The 12,963-nt window shown below is 52.8% G+C and overlaps 1 protein-coding gene and 1 long non-coding RNA gene across 2 annotated transcripts in view; both read left to right on the top strand.

Annotated features, from left to right (window-relative positions):
* The first annotated feature begins 37 nt into the window (after positions 1-37).
* On the top strand, positions 38-2,705 carry LOC125938219 (uncharacterized). The gene is made up of 4 exons (XR_007462634.1): positions 38-528; positions 816-931; positions 1,267-1,330; positions 2,248-2,705. It is a non-coding gene; the product is annotated as an uncharacterized LOC125938219 (long non-coding RNA).
* A 1,020-nt stretch (positions 2,706-3,725) lies between these two features.
* PTK7 (protein tyrosine kinase 7 (inactive)) overlaps positions 3,726-12,963 on the top strand; it is a 62,781-nt gene continuing 53,543 nt past the window's right edge. Inside the window, exon 1 of the mRNA XM_049653227.1 lies at positions 3,726-4,198. Within this exon, the coding sequence (XP_049509184.1) occupies positions 4,120-4,198 (79 nt within the window). The 5' untranslated portion in view covers positions 3,726-4,119. The remainder of the gene's footprint in view (positions 4,199-12,963) is intronic.

Below are 12,963 nucleotides of genomic sequence, written 5' to 3'. Positions count from 1 at the left end.
GGGGGGGGGAGGGGCAGAAAGAAAAAGAGAATCCCAAGCAGGCTCTGCACTGTCAGCATGGAAACAAATGTGGGGTTTGAACCCATGAACCATGAGATCACGACCCAAGCCGAAATCAAGAGTCACTCAGTCAACTGAGCTACCCAGGTGCCCCTCATTAGTGGGTTTTGAAATCAATTCACTGTGGGCCATAGTTAAAATACATACGTATCTCTATGTAGGAATGCATTGCAAAGAGAAAAGGTGAGTATCTTTCCAGTATGTGTATACTAGGACATCACAAGGGAAAATGTTTTCTTTATTGGGGCCAATGGTAAAAAAAGTTTGAAAGCCCCATCCTGAGTCGTTAAGGAGTTCAGAGTCCCAGCTCCTTCCTTTTCCTTCCAGGGTACTGACCCTATCAGTCAGACCAAGGTGGCTGAGCTACTTGGGGAAGGTGACAGTGGAAGGACCTCCCAGGAGGGCTCTGGGGGCAGCGTGAAATATGAAGGAGGTGAAGATGCTTCTGTGGCTGTGGAGTGGTCAGGGGTGAGTCTCATTATTGCCCCTTGATTTCTCCTGCTCCCTCCTGCTGGTGGTGGTGAGAGGCTCTGGGCCTGCCCATGTAGGACATGAGCCCACGTTGTCCACATTCAAGTTCAGTTAACCAATCCCTTTCAGGGGTATCTGCAAGCCATCTATGATGAGGCTCTTGTTTTCAATCACTAGGCTTTTGGGGGAGGCGGGATGCGTGCTGAATAAATGGCGGCAGTAGACTCAGAAGCCAGTCTGCACAGGATCTCCTTAGCTTCTGTTCCCCACCCCCTCTCTGCCAGGATGGCAGTGGGACCCTGCAGAGGAGTGGTTCTCTGGGCAAGATCCGGGATGTGCTTCGTAGAAGCAGTGAACTCCTGGTGAGGAAGCTCCAGGGGACTGAGCCTCGGCCCTCCAGGTACACAGAGAGACTGAGATACGGCAAAGCAGGCCAGTAAGCCCTTGCCTCCAGCTCCTCTTGGCCCCTCGTCTCTGGAGAAGTGTCTTGAAGAGAAACATGGAGGAGGTCAATGGGATGGCCATGGAGAAAGAGTTTGGGAAAAATGGGTGCCCCAGTATTCGGGAAAAGTGTCTGAGGAGATGCTGGTTATGGACAACGATAAGAGAGTGTGTATGTGTGTGCGTGGGGGGGTGTCAAATGGTGGGGAGGCAGTGATTTGACATGTGTGGCAGTACCCAAGAGGCCCACAGTGTTAGGCCAAGAGGCCTCAGTTCTTTCTTTTTGCATTGTAGCAGCAACATGAAGCGGGCAGCCTCCTTAAATTATCTGAATCAACCCAGTGCAGCACCCCTCCAGGTGAGAGCAGCACTCGTGAGCATATTGGTGGATAAGCGTGAAAGGGTAGCCGTGGATCAAGGGAGCAGAAGTTAGAGAAGAGGAGAGAATCCTTTGGGGTGAAGACTCCAGCCAGGGAATTGGAGTAGGGCAGATGAGAATCAAGCAGACAGCTTGTAGAGGGTGGTGACCACCAAGGGACAGTTTGGGGCCAGAGATGGCAGCAAATAAATTAATCAGGAAAGGAACAGGAAGTGATGTTCTCTAAACTGGTACTTTGGAATTATTAATAATTCAAGAATGATTTGGGGATACTAATTGCTTTTCCTCCTGCAGCCACCATATTCTTCACCTTGGGGACTCAATAGCAGATGAGAAGGGAAAAAGAAAAAAGTATTAAATTATCTACATTTGAGACAGCAATAATGACTTTTTTTTTTTTTTTTTTTTTTTTTTGAGAGAGAGAGAGAGAGAGAGAGACAGAGCACAGGTTGGGGAGGAACAGAGAGAGAGGGAGACACAGAATCTGAAGCAGGCTCCAGGCTCCGAGCTGTCAGCACAGAGCCTGACGCGGGGCTCAAACTCACAAGAAGTGAGATCATGACCTGAGCCAAAGTCAGACAGACGCCTAACTGACTGAGCCACTCAGGAGCCCCAATAATGACATTTTCATGGGAAGAGACTATTTGTATCAACACATTCAAAGTATATGCTGATGTGCATGTGGCTCTTCCCAGTGTTTTCTCCAGCAGATTGTGGCCTTCTTGAAAATCCTAGAAAAGGCTAAAAGTAAACAGAGTCACGAAGCTTGGGACTGAGGTTACAGCCTCCGTCCTAGGTCTACAGATACACTGCAGCCATAAAATGGATAGACTCCAGGGGACAGTCTTTGTGAGGCTGAGGTCCCTGGGCTGATGGCATGGTGTTGTCTGTTTCAGGTCTCCCGGGGCCTCAGTGCCAGCACCACCGACCTCTCTTCAAGCAGCTGACATTCAACCCACCCACCAGGTCTGCTGGGTCTCCCCCCAGACAGCCCTCTCAGCATTCCCTATTGCTCCTGGCTCTTCCAGCCCCAAGGTGGGACAGTGAAGGGAGAGCAGTTAACCAGAAGATTGCTGCTGCCCTAGGGTCTTGGCTCCCTCCTCAGGAATCTGCCTCAGGAAGGACCCTCAGGACATCCTCTCCCCGTAGTCCTCTAGAGTAGCTAGCTCTGAGGCCCCCAAGATGCATAAGGAGCAGGTATGCATCTCAGAGATGGAGCCTGCTGCTGGCTTTTCTGTCAGAGGGATGGGGCTGGCCAGCCAGGCTGCCTTGATCTGGCCTCTCTTGTTCCCTCTGCTGCCTCACTTCAGGTCCGTGTATTTCACTTTTCTTAAATAAAAGAATCAGGTAACCATTTTGCCACTTGAGTCCTGACCGAAGAGAGTATGGAGCAAGGGTTGTGTGGGGGCCCTTCACAGAAGGGCAACGGGCAGTGATGGATGGGGCAACACAAGAAGTGTTGATTCTTGGATCTCTCCTCTCTTCTCTTCCCTTGTTTGTATCCTCTCCAGCAGGGCCTGCAGGAAGGCATCTGGGGGATGGGGGAGGAGGCCCACAAGCCAAGGAGAAGGTGCTATGGACTGGGTTGTCAGGGACATGTGGTGGCCATGTGGCAGGACCCTGGAGTCCTGGCGCCACTGCTCCGGGCCTGTGAGGCCCTCTGTGGCTGCCCCTCCTCCTCCCAGCTGCTTGGGGGAAGGGAGGTCTAAGCAGGCCTGGGGGGCCCTCCCGAGCCAGAGGGGGATGAAGCACTCACTATCCATCCCCTCTCAGCATATCCTGGAGGCCTGAGCAGCAGCTGGGGCCCATCTTCTAAAGCTTGACTCTTCCTGACCCGCCTCCTACACCCCTTGCTGCTTTCACAACAAAGAAAGAATGTGGGGGTGGTGGCGCTGGGGGTGGGGGGTGCCTGGAACAAGGGCTGCACTGGGCCTCCCCACAGCTGGAGACTTGGCCATGCCCTGCAGCCCAGACTGCCCGGAGATGGACTTGGGATAAATTTGTCAGTTTCACGGCCTTCAGCCAGGCTGAAGCCGAGCCTGTTTGTACCTTTGGGCTCAGATTGGTCCAGAGCCAAACCAGAACCCAGCCATGCACTGGTCCCTCACTTCTTCAGGGGTTCTACAGTATCTCCGGGCTACCTTGCTTGGGGACATCAAAGACACCCTTCTGTTCTAGGTCTTCCTCAGGATTTCTGGTTGCTGAGAAGTGAGCCAGAGCCCACATTTCCCCACTCCTACCCAGAGAATTTGGGGGAACCGTTGGTCAGAGCCCCCAGGAAGGCCCAGAACTGACAGTCCTCCCCAGGGGCCGGCCACAAAAGTCACTATGGTTCTCTGAGTCCCTGCAGATTGAGCGGGCGGTAGGCACAGCCGACGCTCCCCTACCTCGTCAGGTCCCCCGCACTCCCCGGGGCCTCCCTTCTTCAGTCCCCCGTCCATCTCCAGACCCCTCCCCCAACTGCGAGCTCCTCCCCCGCCACGGCGGGGTGGGGGCGTCGAGGGGGCGGGGCGCCGCGCGGCGGCCGGCGGGGAGGGGGCGTCGCGGGGCGGGGCTTGGAGGCGGTGGCTGCGGCGGCGGCGCGCGAGGGTTCGGAGGTACCAGCGGCGCGCGGCTCCGGCTCGGGACGCCTCGGGCTCGGGCTCCGGCTGCGGCTACTGCAGCGGCGCCCGCGCTCCGGTGCGCTCCGCCTCCCGGGCCCGCCGCGGAGCGCAGTTCGCGCGCCCGCCGTGCGCCGGCCGGCTCCTCTCCCCGAGCCCGCCGCCGCGATGGGAGCTGCGCGGGGAACCCCGAGCAGCCTCCGCCGGCTGCCTCTGCTCAGTGTCCTGCTGCTGCCGCTGCTGGGCGGTGAGTCGCGGCGAGCTGCGGGAGCGGGGCGCGAGAAGCGCGGGAGCCCCGCGGGCAAAAGGGGACACCGGGGAGGTGGCTTTGGGTGGCTGGGCCAGGCAAGACACTCTGGGGTGGTGGCGAGGTCTCCGTGGGCGCGAGGTCTCGGCGGCCGGTTTGGCTAACCCCCCACGGACTCGCTCGGGGCCCCTCTCCCTTCGCGCCCGTGAGGACACGTTTCCAGCCGCCACAGAGTTTTCCCGGTCTGAGCGGAGAGTTTGCTCGGGAACTGCCGGGAGTTGCCGGCTCCCGGGCCCCGGTGGCGAGTTTCTTTTCGGGAGGGAAACGACTCCCTTCTACTTGGGGGGGCGCGGTGAGGTGGCTGGCGGCGGGGGAGACGGAGTTCCCCCAGTAGTCTCAGCCTAGGTGAGGGGGGCCGGCCTGGGGCCGGATGCGGCACCGACCTGCGACGCGCAGAGCGCGGAGCTTTGTTACCTACGCCGGCCAGACGCTCCCGGCTTCCCTCCTCCAAGTTCCCGGGCCAGACTGGGACTCCTGATGGCCCTGCTGGTGCGGGCGGAAGAAGGGGAGAATTAGGGGCCGCCCCGTCTCCTCCAGTTTCTGGGCCCGAGCCCTGAGCCCACTCCCAGCCGGGTCGAATCTGGGGAGCGGAGAGTCCGAGGCTGTCGCGGTGACTAATGTGTGAAGGCCGCTGCCAAAATCGGGCATGGCCGGCCTGCAAAGGTGCGGACGGGGTTTGTTCTGCTCCTTCCTGGATTTCCATCCTGTCTCTCCGCACCGAGGAAAGAAAATCTCTCATTCTACGGACAGAAAGGCAAAAAGAGTTCATTCTGCCCTTTCTTGGAGGGCCTCAGCGTTTTGATGAGGGTGTGGCCGGTATCTACAGGGCAGACAGGACCCGACACCCCCGCTCCCTCCCCCCCCCCCAGCCTTTATTTCCTGACTTGGTCACACCTGAGAGTCACCAATGAGGTGTTGAAGTGCTTTACGGGAAAGCACCAAGCTACCTGCACACCCCCAACAGCCTGGACTGGAAATATGTCCCCCACAACACACACACACACACACACACACACACACACACACACACATATTCTCTCTCTCTCTCTCTCTCTCTTTCTTTGGTAATGATCCTGGCAGCAGCCCTTTCTGGAGGAACTCTGCCCAGGACACCTGGTCCTAGCTTATCACTTTCCTCTTTCTTGGAAGAGTGGCCATAGAGAGGGTGGGGGTAGAGAATAGCCTTTTCTGACATCTCCCTTGGCTTGCCAGCTGTTGGGAGGTTCTGGTGCTTATGGAATCAACATCTCCCCCACCCCTAGTTAAATGGAGAGGTAATTGTAACTCAAGACGGAGAGGTAGGAACAGGCTCCAGGGATTCGTAGGAGGTGTTTCTGGAGCTGCCCTGTGTTCCTTGTGATGTGTAGGGTGGTTATTGCTCATGGCAGAACCCACATCTGCTCCCAGAGGAAGTATGGAAGTTTTTTTGCGCAGCCAGGATCGGGGGCCCAGCCATATGGGTGAGCAGCTCCAGCTCCCAGGCTTCCCAGGTCGGTGGCTGGGTTTGGGTGTGTGCGTCGCCTGATTTGGCTGTCTTCCCTGCTGATGTTTAGAGTTCTGGAGTCAAGGGGAGATTCTGGTGGGGACTGGGCCCTTGTTCGTTCAACACATGCTAAATTCCTAAATTCCTTGTGTGAGAAGATGACTCTGATGTTAATCGATGTTAATCCGGTGACGGGTGTTTAGCATAGAGGGGGGTCTTGGGGGAAGTTAGGGCAGGCAGGCTGAGGGCTTGGGACTGGAGGTCTGGAATCTCCTCGGGGGGTGGGGAGATGTCTTGTGCTCAACAAAGGAACATTTTAATGAGAGCCTTAAATCAGTTCCACCAAATGTGCCTTGGTGTGGAACCTGTCCATGTGCTGTAAACAATTTCAGCCGAGGCTAAGGCGCCTGCTGTCTTCTGGTGAAATCCGGGGACTCAACCCACCCCCAGACGGCATGACTTCAGGGGGCAACGATTTTTTAATAGATTATAGTAGATTTTTCCATCTTACTGTTTAACTGTGTAATTAACTGGAGTTTTAGTGAGACCCTGCTGTTAATAAGGCCGGAGTGAGGGACCTACTCTGGCTAGGTTTGTGGATTAGACCATTTTGAAGTTTGGGCAATTATGCTGTAAATGGCTGAGTAGCTTTCCAAACTTTGAGATCCCTGTTGTGATAAATACGGCGGAGGGGGGAAGAGAGGGCTTGGTGTTGAAAATCTGGGAGTCTTATCACCAGCTGTTTGAGTGGTCAGTTGTGGTCACTACCTATCACCATTCCCATCTCCCCTCTTTGGGTTCTTCCTTCCAGGCTCTTGTGTCTTTTGGGCAGATTGAGTTGTCACATTCAGAGATAGGCTGTCCTGCGGATTCCTTGAGGCTCTGCAGCCTGTAATTCAGGCCTAGGAGTTGCTTTTATCAGTGACGGGTTTCCTCATTTGTTGGGAAGTACCTGCTGTGGGAGGGCAAGGGTAGTCTGTGCACATCACTTGCTGAGGGATCTGATCACACTCCTGGTGTTCAGAGCAGGGCTGAATGGTGGAGAGAGCTGTGCAGGCTGTGTATTTGGCAAAACAGCAACTTGAAGTCTTTGACAGGCCCGGTGGCCGTGGGCAAATTTCTTGACCTCACAGTTTGCCTCCTCTGTAAAGGGACTTAACTTTCTGGAGTTGTGCAGAGGATTAAATGTAATGAAGTCTATAAAGGGCCCCTTTCTTGTTCTTCCCTCTCCTGGGGTATGCTTCCCACATACCTTTCCAGCCTCACAAGTCACCCCCAACCAGAAACATTTTCCACCTACTGGACCTTCCATTCCAGCCCAGCTAGTCAATTTACCATCCCCTAAGACATGTGTGGTTTCTCAGACCTTTCTTTCCTCTCAGGCCAGTCCTTGGTATGTGTTGCCTCCCCCATCTCTCTCTTGCCCGGCCCCACTTCCACTTTTGTCCCCAGAGCTGTCCCATTCTCCTGCCAGAAAGACGCCTGTAGAACTTTTGGACTCTGTCATTCTTAGGACATGTCCATATTTTTGTCCCATTTGAGTTTTAACTTTCTTTCTTTCTTTTGTTTATTTACTTTGAGAGAGAAAGGGAGAAAGCCATTAGGGAAAGGGCAGAGAGAGAGGGAGAGTGAGAGAATCCCAAGCAGGCTCTGCGGTGACAGCAGCGAGCCCATCGCGGGGCTCGAACTCATGAGCCGTGAGATTGTGAACTGAGTTGAGGTGGACTCAACTGAGATCGTGACTGAGAACTCAGTCACTCAGCTGACTGAGCCACCCAGGTGCCCCTCAAGTTTTAACTTTCTAAAGTGCCCCCCCTTGTCGAATTCTTTACAGTATCATTTAAAATGAGTCCTTTTCTAGGCTTATTAAAAATGAACCTTTTGGGTACAAGGCAGAGCAATCAAGGGCAGAAGTAAACATCCCCTTTACCTCCGAGGTGTTGGGGGTCCTGTACCCTTTCCACCTTCTCTGGGTTGGGGCTGCCTGTTGTTCCTCCTTGTACCTGCTCTGCCAGGACTGAATCAAGGGGTCAGACCATCGTTCCCTGTTTCTGGGCTGTCCATTCTTTGTTGATGTGCTAGGGCTTCTGGCTTTCCCCAGCCATTCTGGGCAGGGGTAACCACTTCTACATGTGAAGCTGGCCTGCCTCAGAGTCTAAAACTGGGAGCTGTATAGGGGCCATTCAAAATAAGGCCCACAGAAAAGTGGCACCAACACTCCCTGGGAGCACAAGTCAGAATTCCAGTCTGCATTTAATAAGCTCCCCAAGGTGGGGCAGCTGGGTGGCTCAGTCAGTTAAGCATCCAACTTCAGCTCAGGTCATGATCTCCTAATTCGCGGGTTTGAGCCCCTCTTCAGGCCCTGTGCTGACAGCTCAGAGCCTGGAGCCTGCTTTGGATTCTTTGTCTCCCTCTCTCTCTGCCTCTCCCCTTCTCTCTCTCTCTCTCTCTCTCTCTCTCTCTCTCTCTCTCTGTCTCTCAAATAAACATTAAAAAACATTAAAAATAAGCTCCCCAAGGTGACTGTACCCCAAAGTTCCAGAAGCTTTCAAATTAGGGACCCTGAATCTTGAACAGTATTTGAACATTTACCTTAAATAACTTTTAATTCATGGGAACTCTGGTGTGACATGTGCACTTAAAAATTACCTCACCAAAAAAAGAAAAAAAAATTACCTCACTTTGGGTTGAATTTGAGTTAGATTTTGTCAGGAAACCTGTCCATTAAATGTGTGACTCCAGAAGGTGTGCGGCAGTAAGTGTGATATTCAATTCCTCCTGGAGCCTCAGCTTTTCCTCGAGGAGCGTATGTCTCATTTTATAATGAAAGTCAGCGGAGAAGTTGGATTTGTTAGGCAGAAATTTCGTCGGTGGATGACTTTTCAGGAATACATTTGATTCATAAAGGGAGGCGGCGTCTCTGTTGGGCTTTGGCGATGGTTGTTGAATCTTTGGAAGACTTCATGTTTTGGAGTGAAGGGGTTTGTGTGTTTGTGTCTAAGCCAGTGGGGCTTCTGTGAGACTCATCTGGGATGGACGTTGGCTGGTTCCGACTCTAATATTTGAGCCAAGAGCAGTTTGGGGCCAGGGATTCAGTCTTTGGTGTTTTCCTGATGGAAGAAAGGGTCATGAAACAGGGCTGGGTGTCCTTGGCCTGCATCCCTCAGCCTCCTCTGCCCTTCCTAGCCTCAGTAGCATGCTTTTCTGCTCTGTGCCCCTGGCACTACCCCTGGCAGAGCCACATGGAGGGGTTACAGGTTCAGGGCCACGCTTGCTGGGGGGCGGGGAGGGCGGGCTCTAGCCTTGCCTTCGAGCTGGCTGCCTGCCTCTCTTTTGGATTCCTGCTCTGGCCCCCCCCATCGCCTGGTCCTTTTGTCCCCAAAGCTGCCATGGTGACTGGGTTAGAGTCCTGTCTTGGGGTTCTCTGAGTTCACCGCTGAGTGCACATGTGGCCCTGCTGAGCCCCTTGGCACTTTGGTGGAGCTGGCACAGAAGCTGCTACAGCTAGTCAGTGGTTTGAGGAAGCCCTCTGCAGTGTGTCACTTTTTCCATCCTCTTCTCTGCGTTCAGGCCTTTTCCCTCCCAGTAATGCTACACAGGCGGCAGTGGGGCAGGGAGGAAGCTTTGCTGGAAGGGCTGACACGCGCAGGCGCCTTTCCCCTCTTGCAGCTTGGATTGGGGTCACCAAGCTCCGGTGTCCCTTTGTGTGATGACACTGACTGAATACACAGGTGAGTGGAACGCAGTCTAGTGGGTGTCCTGTGGATCCCAAGTTCCTGCCAGAAGCTTAGACCCCGATGAGCAAGGCTATGCAGCTGCTGGGTTAGGTGGGTATTTAATGGCTGGAAACTAGGTCCGGAGTTATGGGGGTAGGGACTGTGAGTCACACGTTAGGAAGATGTAGATTTCTGGTCCAGAGACCACCAGGTAATACAGAAGGAGGGCAGGTAACCAGAGGACCTATTTAAACTTTGAGCTGTCTGGGCCTTACGGTCGACCTGGTCCTGGCTCAATTGCTGCCCATCCGAATCATTGGGGAAGGAGTCAGAAAAGGCATTTTCCTTCCTTATTTGTTAGGTTCTGTTGTAATTTTTGAATAGCCAATCCAGGCATGGCTCACATCTCAAAAGGAAATGGCATCTTAAAATTGCTTCCCAGGAAAAGTAAGATAAAATTGTTTCCCAGGAGATTCTTACCTACATTCAGGTTTGAGAACCACTGGGTTGCCATAAGGAGTTTGTCCGTCCAAAGTGGAGGCGTGGTGATGAGAAGGGTTGGTATTGATATTGAGGGGCTTAGGATGGGGTCTGTTCCAAATGTATTTGAGTGTTTTCTGTGGGTGAAGCTGTCTCAGGTGGGGTGGGAGGCAGGAAGGAGACACGATAGAGAGATGTGAATCACGTCAACTGCAGCAAAAGACACCACTTGGTAAAATGCTGAATAGAAGACCATTCTAGAATGTGTAGGAGAGTAAGTCCATGATGCAGGTGCAAAAGGGTAGTAGAAGGGCTTCAGAGAAGAGAGAGCATTGAATTGCTAGTAGATGTAGGCTGTGGTGACCGATCAGAATGACAAAAAGGCATCGTACCAGGAGTCTGAAAACTTAGGTGGTTCTTGTCTAACATCACACACATCAATGTATGATAAAGGAAGAGAAGCGACATCTGTGGTCCTGTGACACCTGCTTTTCTATATTTTGGTCCATGCTCAATTGCCGCCTAGCCACATGACCTCGAGCTGGTGAATTAACCTTTCTGAGACTCAGTTTCCTCATCTGCAAAGTACAAGTGCTGAGGAAGTTATGATGTAGTACTCCCACCGGAGGTGGTTGACCCAGGGGTGCAGTCCCTCTGGTCAGCTCCGATGTCTGTTCCCAGAGACTGTCCTGACCCTTTGTCTCCTCTTAATGTGTCAGCCTTTGTTTCCAGTCCTCAATCCCTAGCATGGTTTGCAAGGCTCAACAAAGTTGCTCTTGACGGGCAGCTTTAGAAATGGTTTCCTCATTTGAGAGCACAGATTGTCTAAATGGGTCTCAGTATTCCAACAGCAGCTCAGAAATGTGAGCACGGTCACTTCGCATTTTCTGGTGGGAACTCTTCCCCCTCCGTCCTAGTACCAGATTCTCCCAGGGTGCTCAGTGCTGGTGTGGAGTCACCATCTCCCTCGGCATGCTAATGTTCTTCTGGGGAGAGGGTAGGAAGCTGTGCTTCTTGCAGCTTAGGCAGACTTTTATGATACCCAAGGGAGGGGCTTTGGTCATCACAGAATGGCTGTGGGGTTTCCCCAGTCAGTTGCTCTGGGTCGCTTGGGTGAACTTCTACCAAATACCATGGGGAGGTTCCCAAGGTACGATGTGGTCAGGGATGGAGGGCTCTCCCCTGTGGGTGGTTAAGGAGGTCAGAGTAGGCAGTAGCATGCACTGCTTTCCCCCCAGGAGACACACTGGCTCTTTTTTGCCCCTTCTGGGGCGCCGTTGGTGAGGCAGTGAGGAGAATGATTGTTTCTTTGGGGCATGGATGGCTGAGATGTCCCAGCAGCTAGCTCATAGAGTGCCCTTGTGCAAATTAGAAATAGGCACCCTTTCTCCAAGTGAATGCAGCCCTGCATCAGGACGCAGGGCAGTCAGGTCAGGCTGTGTGCTGACAGCTCAGAGCCTGGAACCTGCTTTGGATTCTGTGTCTCCCTGTCTCTTGGCCCCTCCTCTGCTCACTGTCTGTGTCTTTCTGTCTCTCAAAAATGAATAAACATTTAAAAAAATTAAAAAAAAAAAAAAGGACACAGGGCAGTATTTCGGTATTAACACCTTGGCTGGGCATCTTGAGCAGTGCACAACCTGAATAGTCATATGTGGCTGTCCCATTGGAATGAGTGTCTCTTTGCTTCTCAGCTGATGGTCCAAGATGATTTTGGTGACCTCTAGTCTAATACTATGTCTTAGTTGAGCCATTTTCACTACTATTCACCTCCCTCCTGTGGTGGTGGGGTGGGACACTGCTGCTCTCATCCCACACTGTAGGAGAAGCCTGGGAGGTGGGGGCCCCAGTGCTGTACCCACTCCATATTATATGTCTGTAGTTGCTGGGGTCTTGGTCTGTGTCTAGGCTCCTCCCCTAACCCAAGATTTTACTGCCTTGCACATGCAGGCTTCTAATGCCTTATGTAATAATTAATAAAGAAGGCTGGCTGAATCTTCAGGGAAGAGGGCCTGCTCAGGCCACATCTCATTAAGAAGTATCAGGCTTGCCTGTCTCCTGTGTCCTCTTTCCCTGGGCACACTGGGGGCCTCCAGTGGCTCCAGGTAAAGTGTGTAGGCTTGCCTATTTTAGAGGAAATCCTGCAAGAGTGGTGGTATCACTTTAGTAGCAAAGATGGGTGTTGGTGGGCTTGAGTTCTCGGTACCTGGAGGTGTGAGGTGTACATCCCTCCTGAGGAGGGCCTGGGAGGGAGACATGGGCCCTGCTCCCACATTTGCCACAGACTTCTCATGTGATGTTGGGCAAGTCCCACCTTCCGCTCTGGCCTCAACTTGAGGACACAAGACCTTGGAAGACCTTTAAGGTGGTTGTCTTTGGGGCTCACCCAGCGTTGCCATATACAACGTCCAGCTGTGTTTATTTTTTTTTTAATTTTTTAAATGTTTTATTTATTTTCGAGAGAGAGAGAGAGAGCGAGAGAGCACATGTAGGGGAGGGGCAGAAAGATAGGGAGACGCAGAATCTGAAGCAGGCTCCATGCTCTGAGCTGTCAGCACAGAGCCTGATGTGGGGCTCGAACTCATGAACCATGAGATCATGACCTGAGTCGAAGTTGGACTTAAGTGACTGAGCCATCCAGGTGCCCCCACCTGTGTTTCTGTTACATGTTACACGCCCTCCTCCTCACCCTTGGTTTCAGAGAGAGGACTTTAAGGGCTGCATTTTGTTCTGGAGTCTCTAGTGCATGGGCACAGATGTGTTTAGACTCGATCAACTGGTGATGTGGGTATTAGGGTTTAATTCTTGGATGTGAAGGGGAATGGAGAAGTTTGAGTAAATTTTGGAAAGGTTTGGGAAAGAATTCTTACGAAGAAAAAAAAAGGAAGAGTTTTTATCTGAGTAAAAGAAGGCAGAAACTTACCTGGTTGGTCCTCAAAGTACTGGAGGGACTAGTGCCTTGGTGAGGAACACCTTTTCGTTTGTACAGAAGGGGGAACCACTGAAGGGAGCCTTTAAGCTGGAAGGAG

Source organism: Panthera uncia, assembly GCF_023721935.1.
Source record: "Panthera uncia isolate 11264 chromosome B2 unlocalized genomic scaffold, Puncia_PCG_1.0 HiC_scaffold_24, whole genome shotgun sequence".
Classification (NCBI taxonomy): domain Eukaryota; kingdom Metazoa; phylum Chordata; class Mammalia; order Carnivora; family Felidae; genus Panthera; species Panthera uncia.
Note: the sequence above shows the minus strand (reverse complement) of the source record. Positions and strands in the feature narration are given on the sequence as shown.